Source organism: Primulina tabacum, chromosome 15 (genome assembly GCF_025594145.1).
Source record: "Primulina tabacum isolate GXHZ01 chromosome 15, ASM2559414v2, whole genome shotgun sequence".
NCBI lineage: Eukaryota > Viridiplantae > Streptophyta > Magnoliopsida > Lamiales > Gesneriaceae > Primulina > Primulina tabacum.
The window spans coordinates 23,821,154-23,838,470 of NC_134564.1; the positions used below are offsets into that span (position 1 = coordinate 23,821,154).

At 33.9% G+C, this 17,317-nt stretch overlaps 1 protein-coding gene across 1 annotated transcript; it reads right to left on the bottom strand.

Moving 5' to 3' along the window:
* Positions 1 to 3,998: 3,998 nt before the first annotated feature.
* On the bottom strand, positions 3,999 to 13,725 carry LOC142527932 (UDP-glycosyltransferase 82A1). Its single transcript, XM_075632931.1, is given in 3 exon segments — positions 3,999 to 5,217; positions 13,155 to 13,266; positions 13,268 to 13,725. Coding segments are annotated over 3 exon segments (1,350 nt in total). The 5' UTR covers positions 13,637 to 13,725; the 3' UTR covers positions 3,999 to 4,348.
* Positions 13,726 to 17,317: the final 3,592 nt, after the last annotated feature.

A 17,317-nucleotide genomic window follows, 5' to 3' on the forward strand; every position in this document is an offset into this window, starting at 1 on the left:
CTTTGTTGCTTCGTACCAAAATTCCTACCCTACTGGCCATTCACCGCGGGTGCGGTATCTCCTTAGCGCGGGTGCGCTGACTCTACTATAATCAACATGGAACCCTACTGTCCAACAACCGCGGGGGCGGTAGAAAAGTTGGCGCGGGTGCGGTCTCTTCTTCAAGCAACCTTTCATCTTAGCATTTTATCGACAAACAATGTAGGGCATTACATAAAGAAAAGTTTGAAAACATGTCTTTGCGTTTAAAATGCTTGAAATACGAATACCAAAGCGGTGGAACGTCGGTGACAAATGGAGGACGATTTCTACCCTTTTACTCATCAAAACCCTACAAAAAAACCCACCTTGAGATGCAAGGGAGTTGGGTGATCGTTGTTGGAAGAAATAACGATGAAGAAAATCGAAGAATGAAGGCGGAAAAATCAAAATCTTCCCTTGCTAAAGCTCCCAAGTTTCGGCTATTTCCTCACTTTCAATTTTACGTAAATGTGTGTGTGTTTCGGTGTGTGTGTGTGTTGGGCTAGGGTTTAATTATATATATATATATATATAAAGCAAGACAAAAAGGCTTTCTAAATCACTTAATTGATGAGCTTAATTAACCCTAGTTTTTAATTAATAAATTAAGCCAATTAAGATTAATAAAATCATTAGACCTCAAATTTAAAAAATTTAAAAATATATATTTCCAAAAATACTTGTAAATTACATAAATTACTTGCTCCTACTAATTAATTTAAATTTGACCTTAAAAATGCTAAAATTCTTACATTATATAAAAAAAATATTTTCTTAACTAAAAATAAAAATTTATTTTTTAAATCTATAACACCTTAATCGTCTCCAGTCCTCCGTCGCCAGCCAACCATCGATATTCGCTTGAAAATATTTAAATTTTGAAATCGAGGAAAGTTACACAATTTATCAATTAGTCACTCAAAATATATCATTTATGCGTCCATAATCATTTAATTAAAAAGTTTTAGCAATTTAATAATTTTCATGCACGTGGTCTACATGGACTGATTTTCGGGTGTTACAAGAACTCTCAGCCAGTCAAGAGGTAATTTACGGGACCTCCCAAAGCTCAAGGGTAACAAAAGCCCCAAGGACAGTGGAAGAAATAAGTGCAATAGAAACCACCACAGTCTGGAGCCCCAAAACCAGAAAAGAGGCCACTGTGCAAATAATGCAATCATCCACACTATGACAAGTGCATGTGGGGAACATACAAGTGCTTCATCTACAAGGAGGAAGGACATAAAGTCGTTGACTTCCCAAAGAAGAAAAGAGCAACTGTTGGCAGATCTTATGTTATGCATGCTGAGGAGGCAGAGGTAGAGTCACAACCAGACACGACTCTGATAATTGGCAACCTAGTTGTTTAAAATTTTTATATTACTTTTATTGCATGAAATATTAAATTGGTTAGTAGAATTGATTGAGATAAAAAGAATTTAGAGAAAACTAGGTTGCATGCTTTACTTTAGTTGGATTTAAGGGATAACATTGGGAATTATAGAATTGGGCATAAATTATAAGCTTTAATAATTTAAAGGAATGAATTGGACCAAAATAAGAATTTTGAAGCTTAAAAATGGATAAAACGAGAATTTTGGTTTATTGCTTTAATTCGAAAATTTGGGGTCTAAAATGAAAAAATCGAGAGTTAAAGGGTTAAATTGCTCAAGGCCGAGAATTCGAGGGCTAAACCGTAATTTTTAAAAATTCTAGGGATTGAAATTGAGTCGACCGAAAATTCTAAGCTAAAATATGGAATTTCAAAAAATTCAGGGACTTAAATTGCAAAGTTTTGACAGTTCAAGGACTGTTTGCGAATTCTAGAAACCAGGGGCTGTTTCCACAATTTCTGGAATATCAGGGACAAAGAGATGAATTTAGAGAAGTTAGGGCCTAAATTGATTGAATTCAAAATTAATTGGGGCTAAAATGAAATTTTCGAAAACCTAGGGGCCATATATGAAGAATTTTGAAACTTTAAGGGGTTTAACGCAATTTCAAAAAATTATTTTGACAAATTTTATGTTTTCGAGAATTGTTAAGGGTCAAAAGAGATTAATTTTGAAGTTGCTTGATGATTTTTTAATTATTATTTTATGTGCACTAAGATTAATAAATAATAATTAATTTTTGAATTTACAAACACAAATAATAGAGAAGAATTATTAATTTTTAAACTTTTTTTGAGTTATTTATGTTTAAATGATTTCTAATGATAGCTTAGTAAAATTTTAAAATTCTAAATTCGAATATTTTTTTCTCCAAACAAGAAATTGATTTGTAAATTTCATTTTTAAATTTTAAACCAAACATCAAATGGAATTTCAAATACTTAAATTTCCAATTCCAATTCCAATTCCAATTCCTATGAAATCCTCCCAAATCTTGGTTGCCAAACACACTGTTAAGCTTTCGACTTGATTGGATTTGATGATATATTTGTCGTAGGAAGGTATTTATTTTAGGTATAGCTACATATGCATTGCTGGATTCAGGAGATATACTTGAGTATTCGGATTTGGGCTTCAGAGTTTTCATTCATTCTGGTGATCACATGGTTACCACGAGCATTGTGAGGAATCTGGAGCTTTCGTTTGCTGAAGGATGTGGTTCAGGTAGATCTTATCGTACTCCCGATGCCTGAATTCGACATCATTCTTGGCATGGATTGGTTGTCTACGAATGGAGCTTCGATAAATTTTCTGCAGAGGTCAGTAGCTATTCGACCACCCAGCGAGAGATCTTTTTGTCTTTGATGCAGTAAGAAACAAGCAAATGCCGCACATTATCTCTTGCATATGTGTGATGAAACTTATGAGACGAGGCTGCCAAGATTTTCTAGCATGTATACGATTGGCCGATGGAAACAACTAAAAAAAAAAAAGAATTTTGATTCAGAATTCAAAATTTGATTTTCTTCGCAGCTGAAAAAGTTTTTGAAATAAAATTTTATTCTTTTGTGCCTTTGTATAATTATATATTGTTGAGAACATGGTTTCGTGCGATATTATATTTCTTGTTTTTTGTAAATCCAATAGTTATCTAATGCCAATTATTCATGGTAGATCCATTCAGTAGTGGACTGGATTTTGGACATTAGAGGAAAATTCTACAGTTGGGGTAAGAGTGGGACAAAACATGAATATCTATCCACGGCGTCCCTAGGTTGTGCTGTAATGTCTTTTGTGCGTTTAATTTAATATTATATGCAGGTTTATTTTATGAACCAAAGCCAACCGATCGTCTCCAGGATAGATAAATCGAAATTTTTTAAATTCCGCCTCATTTTCGATATGAGTTCCGGAGAACCAAAAATAATCCCCCTTATGGGAGAACAATCATGATGCATGGACTGTTATATTGTTTCAAATATTTGAGTTACACTATTATCATCAACTATAACATTAGGTAAAACTGCAATCTTTCGGTCCTACCGAAAACAATAGCTAGTAATAACGATGCAACTTCAATATTTTAAAATTGTATAACAGTTTAAATGTCCTGTTTCGATTACTCTCAGTAAGGACAATTATTACTTCCCAACAGCCTCTTCCCGGTAATTGCATTTCTTGTCATTCACGAGAATCGAATATGCGATATTGACTAAAATACTGATGCTAGAATCGAACACTTGTTACTGTACTAAAATTTATAGATGGTGATAATTATACAACTCATACGTAATCACAAACATCATGTTTCGATCACTCTATTTTAAAAAAAAATTATTACTTCGGAAAGATATGGGATTGATACTGTTTATTACCCACCAATCCAGAATCAGTTTAATTCGATCTGATCCACTAACATCCCTAGCTAGTAGGCATCAGTTTTTTCAACTGTGTTCATTTCCCGTACTGCGAGAATGATGGGAGTCTTCTCATATCCGTTTCTGCGACAAGAACTCAAAACCAATATATATGAAACTGGAAATGTTTCAAGACAAGAGTGGATAACATCACTAAATACACTTTATAAATACAACAAATACTTATAAATCATGAAACAATTATACAAATATTACATTAAACCCAAATTTGATTACAAAATCTCCAAACACCATGCAATTTACGTAAGGAAAAAGGTTTGTCACGTTAATTGGCCTAAATTGGATGTGATCTTCTCATCAGTCGAAAATAGACCTTGGTTGTAATTGAATAACTAGACTTATTTTGCATTTTTAATTATGCCAGAGTACTATTGACATTGTCATATCATTAGTATCTAGTGTTCTATCAACACCATAGCCCAAAAAAGCTAGCCAAAATCCGATGTAGCTAGGCCAACTTATCACACTGATTTTCTATTTAAATAATGAATTTACCTATATATCTTGAATAAATGCCATTAGCTTAGCCCTGGCTTTAGAGATCCCTTCCTTCCCAAACAATTTATCATTCAATTTCTCAATTCTCCATCTCATTTGCTCGTCCTCTAAAACAGTACTTATCACATTCTCGATTTCTTCTCTTCCGAACCCTTCTAATTTGACTCCAATTCTCCACACATTCACAATGTACGCACAGTTCAAGAATTGGTCACCTGCGATAGGATAGCACAAGAGGGGTTTCATGCATTGGAGGGATTCCATAGTCGAATTCCAACCGCAATGCGTCACATAACACCCCACGGCATTGTGTCGCAGCACCTCCACTTGCGGTGCCCATGACATGATCCTCCCTCTCGTTTGTATCCTCTCCACGTACCCCTCGGACAACCCCTCTCGCCACTCGGACCCCAACACCCAAAGAAAAGGTCGTTGGCATGACTCGAGCGCCAAGGCCAGGCTCCTTGTCTTTGCCTTCCCGATCGGGCTGACCCAACTTCCAAACGAGACGTACACAACCGAGCCCTTGTCTTGCTCGTTGAGCCATCGTAAGCAGCTCATGTCCTCTTCCCAAAAACTCGCCATGGCTGATGATTGCATGATTAGAGAGCCGATTTCGAGCACTTGTGAGGTTTTAAAGTTCTCGAAAAAGGTGGCCTGTTGAGTTGTCTTAGATTGTGATTCATTGGGGAAAGTGTTTGTGAGGATCCATGGGAGGGTGTTGGATCGGTCTAGGGTCCGTGTCCAAAATTTGAACCTTGAGCTTCTTGATGTTGCAGAGCCAATCAGCCAGGGAAGATCACTTGTGCTTATGGTGGGATCATTCGGAGACAAACATATTGGAGCATTTTCCTTTTCTGGAATACCTGTGGCATTGCACCACACAAACATTAATTATTAGCTTGGCTAATATTTATTAACTTAATTTGACGTATAAATAATATACCACGAATAAATATTTATAGAATAAGTATAAATAATAATTAATTAATATGAACAGTTTGATCAATTAATTTTTGGTGATTTAACAAAAGACTACTTATTTAATGTGAGACTAGCCGAACTGAATTCATTAGGGAAAAATGGATATTCATGCGTAACTGTTTTCCATGACAAACTGAAGCATAACTGATTTTCAAGCATGACTGAATATCAAAAGCCAACTGATTCACAAGGACTACATAACGACATCTTAGATTGAATCAATCAAGCAATTCAACGGATCGACCCTGTATATTCAAAACATTATCTTACAAGATCAGAGTTTTGTGCTAAGTGTAACATTTGTCAGAAATAACAATGACATGACACAATGGTTACTATACCTGGAACGAATATTAGATTTAAAAATTTGACCATTGGATGGAACCCCTATAAATAGATCAGTTGGGTGGGTATTCTGAGATTACAATCTACGATCTACAATCAAGCATTATCTATCTTGTGTGTTCTTTTATCAAAAATTTCAAAGCCCAATTGTTCATGAGTTTATTTCAGATTTGTGAAGTGTATTTTGTTTTGAAATACAAGCAATTGATAGTAAGAGTTTCACTGATCAGATTGATTGAGTTTTGATATAACTAGAAGTTTCAGTAGATCAATGATAAGTCCTACTGAAGTGAGTTATTGCAAATTATTGTAATCGCCAAAGTCTTCTTATGAAATACTTTCTGAAAAGAAATAATGAGATACATAAGAGTGTTTAATTTTCCGAATTTCCATAAAAAAAATTTGTGCATTTACTTCAGTTTTTATAGCCTAATTGTTCTTGATCCTTGACATTTATTGTTCAAACATATTCAGTGAATCTATTTCCGCTCAACGTCCAACTACTGGTTTACTGAAGCCCAACCAACAAATCTACAATTCAGTGTTGCTAACCTAATAGAATTAATTTGCTAATTTTGTGAGATTTTTTTATTGAACCCTCCATCTTCTAATCAATCTCTTGATCTTAACAAGTGTTATCAGAGCGGGTTAATTCTGGTCTCTCAGCACTGAACATATAATGACACCTTTCACATAGATTCCAAAGTTTTCTAAAGAAGACTTTGATGACTAGAAGATTAAAATGCAGACTCATATATCTGCACATGATGATGATATGTGGTATGTCATAACAGTAGGACCAATGAAGATTTTGAAGGCAACACAACTGTTGTTATTTCAGAAAGTGCATTACATATGGTTGAAAAACCAAGGATGGAATGGACAGGTGAAGATAAGAAGAAAGTCAACTTGGATAATTTGGCTAAAAACATATTGTACAAAATGGTGTATAAGAACACATTTAACAAAAATAAAATCTGCTCAACTGCAAAGGATATCTGGGAGAGTATAGGAACATAGAGATAGTCTTGAAGGTAAAAAGTATGGGAACAAAGAGAGTCTTGAACAATGACCTTGCGAGAATCCAAGGACCTAAAAAATCTTGAACTACATGATCTGTTCGCAGATCTTTAGTCATATGAGTTTGAATCGAAATACAAGACTGATGGTGAGTCCACATCAAAAGTGACCAAAGCACTAGTTGTTGCAAAAATCGAGCCATCAGTTCCAAAAGAAAAATCAGCTGAACAAGTCAGTAATGATGCAATGTCATTATTCGTGAAGAAATTTGGGAAGTTTCTGAGGAAAAATTAGGGCAACTTTCAGATTCTCAGTAGAATAACCATTACAAGAAAGATCCACTTATGAGGACAATGCCTATTTCAATTGCAGAAGAAATGGGCCACTTCATAGTCAACTGTCTAAAGGAAAGAAATATGGCAAGAGGTCAACTGATTAGGACAAAATATCCCATGCCAACAAGAAAATACATAAGAATGACAAGATGTTATTCAGAAAAAAGAGGGATCAGGAAGTGTTGGTGACTGAGGAAAGTAAGAGTAAGTTGGTGGATTATTAATTCGTTTCATCTGAATTAGAAAGTTGAAGCTGCAGTTGAAATCAACATGAAGAAGATGATTCATCATTCATCTGAGCCATAAATGCAAGATCAATCATCTAGAGAGGTTATTAAGGAACAAGAAGACTATATTAATAACCAAGTTGATCTAAATCGAGCTGAAAAGAACCAGGCAGATGATATTCAAGATGATGGCAACCTTACTGAAGAGAACCAAATTGAAAATACTCAGAACAATGTTGAAACCAGTCCTCTCACAAGGCCATGCTACAAATGAAAAAAAACTCATCCACCATCATTGGTGATCGGTAACCTCTCAGCATTGTTTGGAACTAAACAACAGATGATTAATGAGTTATTTCATGTTTCTTTTATTTCGTAATTAGAAATTAATAAGATAGACGAAACACTTAGGGATAATAGTTGGATAGAAGAAATGAAGGAAAAATGGAATCAATTTTATAGAAATAATGTTTGGTATTTATTTTCTAGACCTACTCATCAGTCAGTCATAGGAACTCGATGAGTTTACAGAAAAAACTAAATGAAGATCGAATTATGATTAGGAATAAGACAATATTAGTCACACAAGAATTTAGGCAAAAAGAAGATATAGACTTTGATAAAACCTTTGCACCAGTAGCTAGGTTACATGAAATTAGAATATTTCTTGCTTATGCTACTTATAGAAATTTCAAAATGTTTTCAATATGGATGTCAAGAGTGCTTTCTTGAATGGCCTACTGCAATAAAAAGTTTATGTGGAACAACATCTAGGTTTTGTTAATCATACCTTACCAAATCAAGTGTTTAGATTAAATAAAGCTTTGCATGGATTAAAACAGGCACCAAGTGCCTGGTATGATACTTTATCATGGTTCTTGCTTGATCATGACTTCACAATTTGTTTTTATTGATAAAAACATATTTATGTTTTTTAATAATGATCATACTCTGTTAGTTCAGATTTATGTTTATGATATTATTTTCGGTTCAATTAACCCCAAATTAAGCGAGAAGTTTATCAAGCTGATGAAGGGAAAATTTGAGATGGACATGATGGGAAAACTAATATTCACTACAAGAATAAATGCTTATCGTGACATTCATAAATGTCATCATATTCAATATTTAGTGACATTTTAGTTTTAGTGACACCTCCAACAAATGTCCTCTGTTCCAATGTCGTCTTAAACTTCCTGACATTTTTTAATATTATTATAAGATGTTAATGACAACTTCATACGTGTTACTAATTATTCATATAATGACAATTTTAAATGTCAGGAAAAACTCATGTTTTAAATACATTTATACATGCCTTGTTATTATAGTAATAATGACAAATTTATATGTCAGTTAAAATCATTTATAATGACAACTAAAAATGTCATGTATGTTATTTATAGTGACAATAACAAATGTTAGAATATTTGGGTTGGATAAATATTGGAGGAGGAAAAAATAGATAAAATAAATGTGGGAATAAAAAACATATTAGATTAGTTATCCTGACATTTTTAATTGATGTCATTATTTTCCCTCCTCCAATATATATCCAACCCAAGTATTCCCACATTTATTTATAGTGACAATTTTTAGTTTTTTAATGATTTTTTACGATGTGGGAAAAATAATTGGTTCCCTCCATATAAAACATGACATAAATTAAAAATGTCAGGATAACTAATCTAATATGTTTTTTTATTTTACACATTATTAATTTTTTACAAGTGTCATTATTAAGTATTTGTAACAATATTTAATTAAAAGTATCTACAAAAAAGTGTCACAATAGCCTTTATTGTTGTAGTGATTATTTTTAGGCTTACAATTGAAACAATTAGATTTGAGAATTTTTATCAATAAAGTTAGCACACAAAAGAGTTGCTGAAAAGATTCAGAATGGAGACGTGCTAAGCTCCAGCTATGCCCATGAGCTCATCAGTTAAGTTAGATAAAGACGAATGAAGAATTTCAATCGAGGTAACAATGTATCAAACTCTCAGAGTTTTATTACTTTATGTAACTGCCAGTCGACTCGATGTCATGTTTTTTGTATGAATTTTTTATCATTTTCATTCTGATCCCAATCAATCACAATATTTAGCTGGTAAAAAAATACTTAAATATTTGAAAAGAACTCGGAATATAGGCCCTTTGTATCCCAAGAACCCATTGTGCATTCTAATTATATTTTCAGATACAGATTATGCAGGATGAAAGGTGGACAGAAAGAGTACGAGTGGAACTTGTTAATTTCTTGGAGATCGGCCGACTTCTTGGTTCAAAAAGAAACACACACCAATTGCAACATCCACTTTCAAAGCTGAATATCTATATGCTGGGAGTTTCTGTGCTCAATTGTTGTAGATTCAACAACTCAATGACTACAGAGTTGATGCACTAGAGTAATTGATTTTTTGTGACAACACTAGTGTAATTTCAATTACGTACAATCCATGTTTACACTCTCGAACAAAGCATATAGATATCATATATCATTTTAATTGAGATTATATGTTAAAGAAGCACATCAAATCGATGTGTGTCTCAACAGAGCAACATGCAACTAATGAAATAATGGCTGAAACAATAGTGTTGATACCGAAAGTTGTTTTGGACAAAAAAATGGTACAAAGTTATGTGACCATGCCTGGGCCAATTTTTATGATCGATCAGGCTGGCCCATCTTTATCCAGCAAGGCTCTAGATCTTATACTTGTCATTACACCTCCAGACTAGATTGAAAGAAATTCCAAGGTTTAAGCAGCCTCTAGAGATAGATATTCTAGCTGAACTGTCATTGGATGACATTAATTGTAATCTGATCTCAGTTGCACATAATCTTAAGACATTAGAGAATAGTCAGTTAGATTCTTGTAGCAATTGACCAAAAGGACAAAATGCTTAAAGAAGTATCTTTTCTCTTAAATAATGTGATGGATATCTTGATGAATCTAGAATCAATAAAGAAGAGACAAGCTGCCACAATTAACAGCCTAGATGAAGAGATTCAGAGAAGTAAATTTCAGTTATACTTAAAGATTGATGATGTCAGTTCTCAGCCTTCCAGGACACTTGAATTTCTGAAAGACCCTGATGTTGAAAAGAATGGGGAAATTGTTCTTAAAAAGGAATCAGCTTACAAGGGTGAGCCAAAACAAAAGAAAGATCCTTCTAAATCCCCTGATTCTAGGAAAAAAAAAACTGAATCTAGCAAGCCTCCTTCGGAGTCAAATAAACATTCAAGATCTCACAAAGAGCATCACAAGAAACAGTTCTTAGTTCAGTCTCAGTTACATATTTCAGTTTCAATATCAATTTAGCATCAATTATTTTTCTTCAAGCTCTTTTGGTTATTATATGAATTTAGTTTTTGTGACATCTCGTGCATATTTTTACAAATTAAGTATTGACGATTTATCAAAAAGGATACTTATTTAACGTGAACATTTATAAGAGCCTATCTGAACTGAATTCATAACAGAAAAATGAATATTCATGCGTAAATAAATTTTCGAAGACAAACTGAAGCATAATTTAGTATCAGAAGCCAACTGATTTACAATGATCACTACCTAATGACATCTTATATTAAATCAGTCGGGCAATTCAATGGATAGACCTTGAAGTATTTTCACAACAACTTTTCAATCCGTTATGATGTATGATTACATGTGCACTATCATAGTATACTTTCTGACAGAAAGAGCTATAAGTTGACACAACAATTACTATATCTGGAACAACTATCAGATTTAAAAATTCAATTGTTGGATAGAAGCCTATAAATATCAGTCGGGTGGACATTCAGTGATTACAATCTCCGATCTACAATCAAGAATTATCAAAACTTTGATAGCCCAATTGATAAAGAGTTTATTTCAGCACATGCTTGATTATTCATAGGGATGTAAATGAACCAAACCGTTTGTGAGCTATTCGAAGCTTGATTCGATAAAAGCTCGTTTGAGCTCGTTTAATGAGGCTCGTTAAGATAAACGAACAAAGTTCAAGCTCTACAATATTTGGCTCGTTAGCTTGTGAACATGTTCGTTAGTAAATTCATAAGTAATATCTTAGATGAAAAAAATAATTTTGATATTTAATTTATTTATTTAACACATTAATTATGAAATATATAGAAAAATCTATTAAATTTATTTATTATAATAAATTGACAAATTTTAATAAGAAAATTATATTTTTTTTCTAAATGTATAATTTATTTTTTAATGTATTTAATGAATATTTAAATGTACAATTCATTTTTATTGAGCTCGTTTATGTTCGATAAAAGCTTGAATAAGCTCATGAGCCATGGATATATTCGTTAAATAAAGCTCGAGCTCGGCTTGATTATAAACAAGTCAAGCTCAAACATTCAAGAGTCCGGCTCGGCTCGGCTCGATTACATCCTTAAATTTATTCATATCGGTCATTGAGGATCATTTTTGCTAAATGTATTTTGTTATGAAATATATGTAACTGATAGTAAGAGTCTCACTGATCAGATTGATTGAGCTGTGAAATAGCTAGAAGTTTCGGTAGGCAGAGTAATAAGACATAATGAAGTGTGCTGTTGCAAATAGATGTAATCGTCAAAGTTTTCTGGTTAAATATTTTTTTTTAAAAAAAAGAGAGAAATATAAGTGTTTAATTCTCCGAACTTACATAAAAAAATTGTTTTGTGCATTTATTTCAATTATGTTGGCCTAACTGTTATTGATTCTTATATTTTATTGTTCAAACCTATTCATTGAGCCTATATTTACGCATTGTCCAACTGCTGGTTTACTGAAACTTAACACAAAAGAATTACAATTTAGTGTTGCTAATCCAACCAAACTAATTTGATAATTTTGTGAAATTATTTATTCAGCCGTCTTTTAATCTATCTTCTTATCCCTATCAAAAACAATTGGAAACGTATATTTATATGTGGCCTACCTAACAAATTGCTCATCCATATGAAATACATGCTCTTGAAGACATGCACTATGCATAATTATAGTAAATAAAATTTATGCTCTGAAAGTCATATTTAGGAAACAAACACATTAGACACCAAATAATATTAGTCGTGAGTTGTAAAATATAATTTACTAAGGTATATGTTTATCAACCTATTTATTTATGGAGTAGGTTTCTTGTGAGACGGTCTCACGAATCTTTATCTGTGAGACGGGTTAACTCTAACGATATTCACAATAAAAAGTAATATTCTTAGCATAAAAAATAATATTTTTTCATGGATGACTCAAATAAGATATCCGTCTCACATAATACGATCCGTGAGACCGTCTCACACAAGTTTTTATCAAATTTATGAGGTACTTGAGTTTGAAGATCCGTTAATTCTGGTAACAAATTAATCATGTGCTATCTTTTAATAATCTTTTTTAAAAAAAATTAGAAAACTAATCATGTGCACTGTGTGAGTTAAAAATAAATATATCACATGTTAAAATAATTGCTTTAATAATTTTTTTTTAATTTAACATACTTTTTTAAATAGATAAATTTATTAATCATTTGTTGAAAAAAATTACTTTGTAAAAGAGATTTAAAATCAGGCTTGTATGGTATGAATTTCTTACATTACAATCATGCATGTCAGCTCTGAGTTATATTTGACAGTTTTAAGGTTAAAATTTCCAAATTTTAACTTTTATACAAGCTCAAATTCTTAAATTGCTCCTATAATTGGTTTATCTAAATTTTCATTAAATTTTGATTTTATTTAATAAATTGATATTTTTACACATTCAGCCTCTCTAATTATTCGTAATAATAGTAAAAAAATTATACTCATAGTTGCAAAAATAAAAAATAAATCGTTTGAATAGTGTTCGGATAAAGGCTTACGGCGGAAAGAGTGGGAACACATACCGTCTTCAGATATGACGCCCGCATGGATCAAGTCAGGAATGGCGGCGACCACGCGATAAGTGGCGTGCATGGCCGGCCAGAACCCCGCCACCGCCACGCGGCACCGCCGGCCGAACGTCGATCGCCCACGACGCCAACAAGTCCACCACGAAGAACCCAATCCCACCGCCATCATTTTCTTCACCACCGTCCATGATCATCTTACGAACAAGCTCTTCTAGTGGCGACGCCATGTTCTTCTCCATGGCCATTTCGATGGAGAAGAAATCCCGAGGCGTGCCTTCGCGAAGTCCGTCGGGAATGGACATGAAAACAATCCCGTCGTTGATTCGGTGAGAAACTCGGCGGTGGATGAATTCCGGAGTGATGATTATGGGATTGAATCCCATGCTTGAGAGGAGGGAAGCCAGTTTTATCATGGGATTGACATGGCCTTGTGCTGGATATGGGATTAAGATTACCTTCTTCAGCATTACAGTCATCTTGTTAATAAAAAAAGGAACAAAAATGCTAATTTCTAGCTGTCTGAATTAAGTTTGGCTGCATTAATTATTGGACGATGTGTGTTCATCTTATTGTGGTGTCTGTATATATAGACACGTATGTGTATTCTAACGTGATACGAGTGTACATGTTAAATTATTATTTTTTTGTGTTGCGCACATATTAAATTTTAACATGAAGTGTATGCCTATTAAATTTGTGTATAAAATATAAGTGAAAATAACAAAATTAGATGATTCGAATTTCTTTTTAATGAAAAATAATAAAGGGATTTAATTTTTTAAGTTCGTCTCAGACCCTCAATATTAATCGCAATACTAATTTAATGCCGTGAGTAATATCCAATGTTAACAATATTTAATAACATAGTAATTTTTTTTAAAAAAATGATTGGAAATGAAAAAGGAAGTTATGGGCAATTTTGTAAAAAATACCTGAACCTTTTTTAACTTTCTCTTTACTTCCCTTCCCTATAAAACTTAGTTTTTACTCCCCATTCTTTTAAAATTCCCAATAATGTCCTTATCTTTGTTTTATGGTATATGTCATTGTTTTACCTATCGAGTCTGTTCTTAAAAGCATGTAGCTTAAAGACATACATCTATGCAAGGTTTCCAGCTTATAAGCCTTATTCAGATGATCAATTTTTTTTTTATGAATGTCCCATCATGTTTCCGTTAATAAATTGGACAATAAATCTTTTTGACCAGAATGCCGTCGGGTTATATCCTCCGAGTTTTAGAGATTGCTCCTCACAGTCCAACCACACAATCGCAACCGATGGTTTCTGAAGAAGATTTCTTTAACAACACTTAGCACAACCCTATTTCGTTTCCTACCCCAGGATGTATAGTAAACTAGAAAGAGAAAATATTACTATGTTTCGAAAGAAAATAAAGAGGTTGAATGATGCATTTATCTTCCTTCTGCCTTGTTATTTATAGAAGCCCTATTTAATTTACGGACTTCAAACTCTTGCCATAACTTTTTCATTATTGTCATCCAGTTGTGTTTGGCATTATCTTTTTGGGTTGAGTAGGTGAATGATCCCTCCACTTTTTCTTGCATGATCTTTTTCTAGATCATTAATCTAGAAACATCTTGTTTTTCAAATTTTATCTCCTGACATAACCAGTAGATATGGATTTTGATCATATCAGCTGAATTCTCATTCCTGACAACTTCTAACAGTTTGTATAGATCTTTGAAAATTACCAGCTGCTTTCTTGTTACCTTAATCCATCTTTTGGAAACCTTGAGATATTTATAATACATTTTCTTTGGTTCTAAACTTCGTTTTAGTTCTTCAGCGATTTGATTGTTCCCATTTACTTCTATATTTATTGTAACGTCTACTCCTTTAAAAGTGCGGTAATACATATTTTTTTAAAGCTCATATTTTCAAAATAATGCTTAAACGTTTTGCTTGAATGCGCTCTACAGAAAAATATAACATTTAAAAATAATCTTAAGTAATTGACAGTAAAAATAGTGCAGTTTAAAATAACCAAACTCATACATAATTTTACGCAAACATAAACGAATAAAATCTTAAAATCATCAATGTATGAAAATATTCATCTCCTCTCAAATCTTATAAATCATAATGCGGAAAACATGTGGTCCTCGGGTCGTGTCACCGCACCGGATCTGCCTACTCAGAGTTCGACACCTCCAGTCCCCTAATCATCAAGCTCACATGCATCACACACGCCTATTGCGTCTAAAAACTTAACACACCTGTACCAAGAATAACAAGTACATATACACGGCACACAGTAGTGAAAAATAGCAACATATACTTCGTGAACTTAAAAGCATGAACATAAACGTGTCGTATAAAATCATAACGTGTCAAAGCATGTCTCATCATATAATCATATACGTATAAATTTTTTTTTAATTGAATTTAGTTCATTAGTTGTGACTTTCGTATCAACTCTATCCTATCAGCTCTATTCGGATGGATCCATCTACGTATATCCACGGTACCGGACGGCGGGGACATCAGCGACATCATTACCTTTCCATTGAGCCTTGGCCTCAGCTCATCATATATCATGTCATCGTATACATATACATTGTTAGTCACAACCAATTCTCATTCTTCAAAAATATCATCATATTCACCACTTAATAAAAACATGTATATACGTAACTTTTTCCTTAAAACCAAGCATGCACCGTATTTATCATAATTTCATAAAAATTATAAACATGATGCATAAACATTTAAAAAGTGATAAAGTGTGCTCAGGGCGCTGCCAGACCAAAAATCTCACCGCGGGTGCAAAATAATCATTTTGTCCCTGGAAACCCAAAATTAACGTTTTACCTCTGGACCTCTAAAATTTGACCCGAAGCATGCCAAACTCCTTAAAACATCCCAAACCATTTTGAAATTATTTCTTAGACGTAAACTCGAGCCCGTTTCAAAACTAATCGATTCGTTAAAACTTGGACCGAAGTCCCGGTTTTAATCCTAATCACCCCGAAACGTTACCAAAATTTTCCCAACTCAAATCATGTCTTAAATTTACTAGACCAGCTCCTAAACCATCAATTCCAGACCACCTGAACTCGCAAAAACCAGTCCCAAAGTTGTTGGAAAAATTTAGCTATACCCCCTATCAAACCCTCCATGCCCCAACTCGAAAACTAGCACCCCTAGGGGCTCCATCAGCTCTCACCAGCCACAAACCAAGCAACCTAGGACCTAGAACAGACCCTAATGGACCTACCATACCCACCGACCCAGCCCCATGCAAGTTAGAAATCGCAACTCCTCGCTAGACACCAAAACACGTCCAATCGAGCCAAGTTGCCAAACCAGCGCACGATCGGCCTCGTAACTAGATCCAGCCGCATTCGAGCTATCCCAGGCCATGGCTCAGATCCACCAGGGTCTGGTACAAGGCAGGGGACACAGCCCTTGCACAACTGATGTACCTTAATCTCACGGCTTAACCATATCGAAAAACAAGCACCAAACTTGATCGGCCGTCAAGTATTTTCACCTAAATCAATCAAGTTTCGACTCCAGCTTCTAATTCTCATCGCTCTCGACAACAACAGCTCCCTGTCGACTCAATACACTAGCCCCTTACACGACAAACAAGAAAAATCGTGAGCAAAAAACATGGAAATGCAAGAAAATACATGTAACCCGAAAATCTTTCATGAACAAGGCTAGATCGAAAGTTTTCATGCATAAACACATTCATCAGCATATAAAACGCGAGTGATGAATAAAGAGGTGATATAAAGTGTGTCTTGATGAATTCTACGCAAGAACGCCGAAGAACGAGTGCGGTAAATCGCCGGGTGAATTTTTTCTTGAAAGAAAATGGGATGGCAGAAGCCTCTGCTGAGGGAGGTGCTGAAACCGAGAGGAATGAGCTGTGTGGAGGGGGTGTCGGCTGATGGAGTTTAGATTTAGGTGTAGTGGGTGATTAGGCATTATTTAAATAGATAAAAATTAAGCTAATGGTTCCTAACTTTAATTTAAAAGAGATTAAAAGAGTTTTGAGACCAATAAGCTCAAAAATAAGCCCATCAAGTCCAAACACATTTCCGAAAAATATTTTGTTTTCGTAAGTTTTTGAAAATATTACCCGAACCCTCAAAAAGTCCTTCGTTTTGATAAAATTTGTGTACCG